The 7,123-nt window shown below is 37.3% G+C and overlaps 1 protein-coding gene across 1 annotated transcript; it reads right to left on the bottom strand.

Annotated features, from left to right (window-relative positions):
- Window positions 1-1,431: 1,431 nt before the first annotated feature.
- CCDC59 (coiled-coil domain containing 59) lies at window positions 1,432-6,057 on the bottom strand (the record flags this gene model as incomplete). Its single annotated transcript, XM_010168074.1, has 3 exons — window positions 1,432-1,593; window positions 3,415-3,514; window positions 5,835-6,057. Coding segments are annotated over 3 exons (485 nt in total), but the record flags the coding sequence as incomplete, so codon positions are not given.
- Window positions 6,058-7,123: the final 1,066 nt, after the last annotated feature.

Below are 7,123 nucleotides of genomic sequence, written 5' to 3' on the forward strand. Positions count from 1 at the left end.
TGGCTACAGGACTTAACGCTCCTCTTTTTCAAATTCCAGCATCTTTACTACACAGCGAAGTTCAATAAAAACCGATACAATCAGGGGCCATTTCTTGGTACTTAGGTGGATCACACTTTCAAACAGAAATTGCTTATGCCTGCTGAAAGGATTTAATGTCCCATTGGACTAACATCTCACATGTTTCAAATTAAAAGACATAGTTGAAAGCAGCCACTTTTACAGGCGGCCTCCATAAACTCAAGTAATTGCCATTGGACTATTTTCCTAGCGATGACTTGATCAAAAAATGTAATTAGATCTTTATTTCCTTCCTCAAAATATTCCTTCTCTTCATTCTCCATACTTTTCTCAATAAAAAGATGATGGGTCAGCTGTTACAGTGCTACTCTGTAAATGAAGGCAAAGGTTCAATCCCCTTCTCTGCTTGTGTGACCTTGAGCCACTCAGCATCACCCCTGCTGTACTGCTGCCTTCCAGTGGTACTGAACTAATTTAAGAGGCTTGACGGTGCAGAAGCGCAGGCTCAGGAAGTAGCTGAGAAACTGGACTGCACTGGGGTTCTTACGACTACTGTCCTACTGGGCTGCTACTTCATGGTAATCAACAAAGGGCAGAGCAGAGGGGTAGGATCACCTCCCTTGACCTGCTGGTCACACTCTTCTTAATGCACCCCAGGATGTTATTGGCTTTCTTGGCCATAAGGGTACATTGTTGGAGCATGGTCAAGTGGTCATCCTGGTCATCCCAGGTCCTTCTCTGCAGGGCTGCTTTCTAGCAGGTCAACCCCCAACCTGTATTGAGGTTATTCCTCCCCAGGACCCTACACTTGCCCTTGAAGTCACTTGGTTTGTTCAGCCTGGAGAAGAGACTGAAAGGAGATCTCATCGTGGTCTAGACTTCCTCACAAGGGGAAGAGGAGGGGTGCGTCCTGATCTCTTCTCTCTGGCAACCAACAATAAGACCAGGGGAAATGGCAGGAAGATGCACCAGAGCAAGTTTAGGTTGGACATTAGGAAAAGGTTCTTCACCCAGAGGGTGGTGGAACAGGCTGGAAATGGAACAGGCTCCCCAGGGAGGAAGTCATGGCACCAAGCCCGACAATATTCAGGAAGCATTTGGACAATGCCCTCAGATGCATGGTCTGAATCTTGGGACTGTCCTATGCTAGGACAAGAGTTGGACTCAATGATCCGTGTGGGTCCCTTCCAATTCACAACATTCTATGATTCTCTGATTTAAAGGTCTCAGATCTCTCTCACTCTTGGTATAGAACACATATTTTCAGCATTAACATCCTCCCCTACTGGACTAATGAGATAAATCAAGTCAATGACAAAAGTCACATAGGAGCAAAAAGATATTATTTATTAAAATTAATAAAATGTCCACAGGTAACTCAAGACCTGTAATTAAGATGTATGCAGAGGTTTATGTATTTTGCTGTATTTTCTGAAGAAGATACTCCATTTGTAAGTTTAGATTCGGCTGTCCCCTTTTTGTCTTCTTACTCAATATTTTGTAAGCTTCCATTTTCTTTTGCTTGTACAACTGCTGAGCTGCTTCTCTTTGTTGTTTTCTTTTTTCTGCTTCCTGAAATTAAACAGATAATGATTATTAAATAATTACATACCTTCTATAACTATGTAGCTATCTATAAGCAATAAAATCTGGCAATTAGGTATTGTACTGACACTAGAAACACCAATACTCTTAAAAGCTTCACCAGGACTCCCTTTCAGCACCTACTGCAATCAAACGTACTATATTGCCTAAAGCTTTAAGAGAAGAGACAAGGTTTTTTTGGTGTTTTCCATGGCACAGCTTCTGTGAGGTACAAAAATTAGTAAGAAAGAATACTTTGATATAGAAAGTAAAATCGACCAGAAATAACCCAAGAAAATACTTCTAAATAGAAATATAAGAGGCTTGTGAGACAAAAAAACCCCACTCAAACCTGCAAAGATAACATCTCTCCTTTCAGAATGCTTCATGCATTTTACCGTAACAATGAAAAATATAATTCATTCCTTTTTTAAAAACAGAGTAGCATCAGCCCTACCTTACTTGTAATTCACTTCCTATCTAAAATAACCTTACTGCTGCTCAGCATACTGTTGTAAATAACATCCATGTATGCTAGCAACCAAATGCTTACTCAAAGCAAGAACATTCATTTTACTTAGGTAGCTGTTACTTATGTTTGTATTTTTTCTGATTTCTACTAAATCCTAGGTTTTTTATATAATGTGGAAGCCAAAACCGTGCCTTTAAGCTTATTTATTTTCACAAAACAAATAACAGCAAATCCAGTGTTTGCTAACATACATGAGGGTAAAGTATGTGGTCATCATACAGTATGCTACATAAATGATTATTGTTATTTTTGCACTCTGTTACTGTTTGTTTTGCCTAAATATATTGAATAAGACCAGAAATGCTAACACCTCCCCTCAGGCAAGTCTTACATACTACTCAAAGAAAATTCCTTGCAGTCTTGCAAGGTTTTTGTTTGTTCCCATTTCCTCTAAATAAGCTGATGTCAACATTAATTTATTTTAGCATCATATGTATCTAATACTCAAGAAAGCAGCGCTCATCTGAACCACCATGCAACTTGCCCAGAATCAGCTTGCATAAAACTACTATCGTTTTCAATACAGCTAAACTGAAGAAATAATGTTTTATCCAGCTACAGATTTGTGTAATATTTATACAGTTGTTACAAAAATTTAGTTTGTGAGCAACAGCAGCAAGTTACACAACTTCTACAATGTTACAATATGTGCCACTTTACAGTGCAATGAACAGTGTACTGGGAGAGAACACAACTAGTTAAATAAGGATGACTCAAATGAGTAACTCAAGCAAGTTATTCAGCAATTACAATATTAAGATACACCCATAAGAGCAAGTCCCATTAAACTAGAACAAAGGAAGAAATTACTGAAGATTTTGGCCATGGATACAATTACATTTAATTGTCTCCCTGTTGGTCAAAGTGTATAAAAAGGTAAAATAAAGACTGCAATACGATAACACCATAAGAAATAGGCTGTATATTTAATTTTTCATCACAAGATAGGATTATTACTTCCACAATATTTAAGAAGTCTAGTATGATCCACTGGGACACACAGATCAAGTTCTCAGTTTTTCTTGATGTACCAACTCACATAATAAAATCCTGCTAACAGCAACTGCAAGACAAAAATAGTAAGAACAAAGAGAATGATAGCTGAACACCTGCATGCCTGACTATTACTGTTAAGATGAAAAAGACTGAAATAACACCAATACCTGTGTACCTCTCCTATGGTCCTATTTGGGTCCAGATGGAAGACAGAGGAAGGCAGAGATGGTATTAATCTAGTCTTTGTCTACAATCAAGAAAGATGTCTATTTAAGATTTACCTCTTTCTTTCTAGCACGCTCAGCCTTTATTTTCTCATACTCTTCTTTTGCTTTCTGATTGGATGTTTTCTTTTTAAATTTCCCTTCAGTCATAACTGACCTATAAGAAAAAGCATATTTACTTCAGATAAAGACTATCATCAAGCAGACATAACCATAGCCATAGTCTTCCACTCTTCCACTGATTTTTGCATACTTGGGTAAGTTAATTAGAAATACAGATTTAAAGATTACAAGGCTCATCCTTCTACACTGAACAGTTACCTATTGGCAATACTCTTACATGACAGTCAGCACCACTACACGTCACGTAACGAGCAGTAGCATGAAAACACAGCAAACTAAACTCCTCCAAGGCTGAGTGTACTGAAGACTGGACTGCACAGAACTTTTAGGAACACATATACCTTACCTGCTGCATCTTCACATGGATGGTGCCTCACTAAGTTTAAAGAGTACCTAAAAGAGGTTTCTTTCCTATCATACAAGCTCTTCAGAGCTAGAAAAACTCAATGCACTAGCTTAGAGTTGTATTACCTCTTTCTAGTTTCGACATATGGATGCAACTGCAGAGATATGAGGACAGCCAGCTCTCAGCAGTTTGCCTGCCACAGAAGTCAGGCTGACATGGCAAGGTGAAAAAGCACAGGAGTAACAATGCTGTTCTAAAAGTTTCTTCTTGAAGGAGATGCTATATTATCATCCTTAATGTTCTGAAATTAGGAAATGAATTTTCCTTCCCAATTTCAATACAAAAAACTGCCCAGGTATCTTTCAAAGAAAACAGTAAAAGAAAACCAGTGTAATTTGTCTGGCATTTACTGTCACACTGCTTTGAGTGGATTTTCCTGGTTATTTAGTTCTATTTTTTTTTTCTGATTTACAGTAAGGTCACTACATAAACGGTGCATTTCACACTTGAAAAACATAAGCTTTGCTAGACTGTTAACAGCTGTTCACAAAATATGTTTTTGATTACTCTATTACACCACAAAAACCAGAACTAGCCATCATCATTCAGGACATTTCAGACAGTGATCAAAAAGGAAAATTAAGACATTTACTCATACTTTCATTCAGAAATACCAAACTCTTCAGGAGGAAATAATAAATATATTCTTTATTCTCCTCTCCATCTTGTGGCAGCACTGTGTAATGATATCTCATCTTCTTAGTACAAAACTACTTAAATCACAATATATGCTAAAATAGAATGACCTAGCCAAAGTCTTATTTTTACACCCCCACAGAACACTCAAGTCTTCCTAACAGGCTCCACGCATCACCCCACCTCACAGATTAGCAGTCACATTTTTGCAGAATTATTAATTCTGGGTTACAGTCACAATGACCATAGTTTAAGCAAAACTAAAAAACCCTCTGGTTTGAAGAAAATCAGTCCTATTTCAGACATCCCCATGAATTAGCTGCCTACTCCATCCAGACAAAACTCTACCTTACTCCCACTGCTGGGCTCAGATATGACTGCCTTTCCCAGCTCTCCTGAGCATTCTTCCAAGGAAAGTTTAGAAGTAGATACACATTGGAATGCAAAGACTCATGGCATTCCTTGTTCTGGGGACAAAAGGCATTATCTCAATCACTGAACTTGAATGCTGTTTAAGAACACTGCCATGACACACTTAACCATGATTTCAGGGGGAACTACTGTCACACAGGGAAAAAAATGGTTTAAGTTGACATTTGTTAAGATTGCAAATTAAAAAATGAGTAAATTTAAAAGAAAACAAAAAAACAAAACACCACTGGCAAACTATTATGATATCTCTATTATTTAAAATCATTACTTTGATCAAGAACACTTTACAGCCTTAAGGTTTTACTAAATCCGCCATTTCATTTTTTTAAAAAAGTTCATAGTTAAAATCCCCCCAAAACCAGCTATGCCACAAAAGGCTAACTGCATATAATATTGCTCATTCTAACACAAAAACAGTGCAATATGAAGAAAACAAGCTGGGAACAGAAAGATAATGCAAAAAATGTTCCTGAAAAGTGACACTATTTTAAAAATCCTGAGAATCGATTTTGAGAAAAACTCTGCAGACTCAAAAGCACACTACCTGAAACGCAGGCTCTTCTCTTTGCAGACTTGGTAAGGCATTGGTCAAACACTTACTGCTCTTGGGCTGAACCCCATCCTTAAACTACAGTGGTAACTGTCATATTATTTCTGTGGAATCAAGCCCTAAGCATCATCAATTTTCCTTTCTGATGCAAACACAACAAAGCTGCACGTTTAAATTTTCTAACAATCAGGAAAAACATTTAAGACCTAATAGCATTTTTTTAGTAAAGCAAATCACCATACTGAAGTCCATGTAAATTATAAGATCTAAAATAGTTATTTAATGATGGAAACAATTACTTGGTTTTAGAGACAAATTTCAAAAACTTACTCTGCTGCTTTGTTAAGTTTTTCTTCTGATAAAACTGAATTATCTGGAGCCCTGCGCCGTTTCTTAAGCATTTCTTCCTCGGCTAGGTAAAGATGTTTCAAGTGCTCTGGGTAAGTATCAGTAAACTGATTATCCTGCTGTGAATGGACCTTTCTTCCCCTTTTCAACAATTTCCTGTATTGTCTTTCAATCTTTTGTTTTCTCTGAAATGCAAATCCTCGTCCTGAAAACATAAAGAAAAGGGGTTAAATACACCTGCACTGAAGTTGTATCAAACTATTCAACTGTTGCCAGGACCATTTCAATCCCCCTTCTTTACAAAATAGAAAAAGAAACCCACTATTTGTGCTAATTTTGACATGGACCAGTCAAAAATTAAAGGAAAAAAAACACTGTTATAAATCTGTTCCCTACAGCGGCATTGCAGCTTGTACAGATTTAGTAAAAATTATCACCTAAACCCTTGAGAGAACATGTCATTGCAAACATACTGCTTAATGCACACTCAACATTATACACCCTTGCCAATGCTTTCTGAATCCACTGAAAATATGTATTAACATTTCACTTCTCTCCTACTTTTGGCAGCTTCATAAGCAACATCAGTAACAGATTTCAAAACAGATTCCAAAAGGCAGTCTCAAGAAGACACTGACAATAGTAATACTGGCTGCTTAAGTAGTCTGTAGTTGCAGTGCCACAGGGAAAAAAGAGTGACTAAAATCACTGTACTATACTATATTAATATTCCATTATATCTTTTCACAGAAATAGCATTTCTATTGCTACTGCTTTCTTTCTGTAGCTGTCCAGGAAGAGCTCTTCTACAACTTCAGAAGTATGCTACACCATAGAATGATTTAGTCTTAAAGGAAACATCAGACAATGGCTGTTCCAGTCTCAATCATTATATAACCATTTGTCAATCTTCAGCTAAACACTTTTTTTCCCTAATATGTTAATATGTTATTTTTTTATTGCATTAGTCTTAAGAGCTACTGATTTTTATAATATTCATTAACAAAATATTTTCCAAATGCAGCAAGTCCAAATTAGTCCCGACTTTTTTTTTTTATTATTCTTTCTCCCAAGCTGAAATTTCAGAAAAGGGCTGCAAAAGCCGATGCCCTTTTCCTACCAGTTTATTTTTACATTTGCACCACTACCTATCAAAAGTCTGAACTTGTTTCCAACGATGCTTCTACTCTCAATCCACAGCTGGACAGAAAGCTGAACGCGAGTCCTAAAGCAGAGAGCCATCACTGCCCGGCCCGAGCACACCGCCGGTA

The sequence above is a fragment of the Antrostomus carolinensis genome, unplaced genomic scaffold (genome assembly GCF_000700745.2).
Source record: "Antrostomus carolinensis isolate BGI_N321 unplaced genomic scaffold, ASM70074v2 scaffold14975, whole genome shotgun sequence".
Lineage (NCBI taxonomy): Eukaryota > Metazoa > Chordata > Aves > Caprimulgiformes > Caprimulgidae > Antrostomus > Antrostomus carolinensis.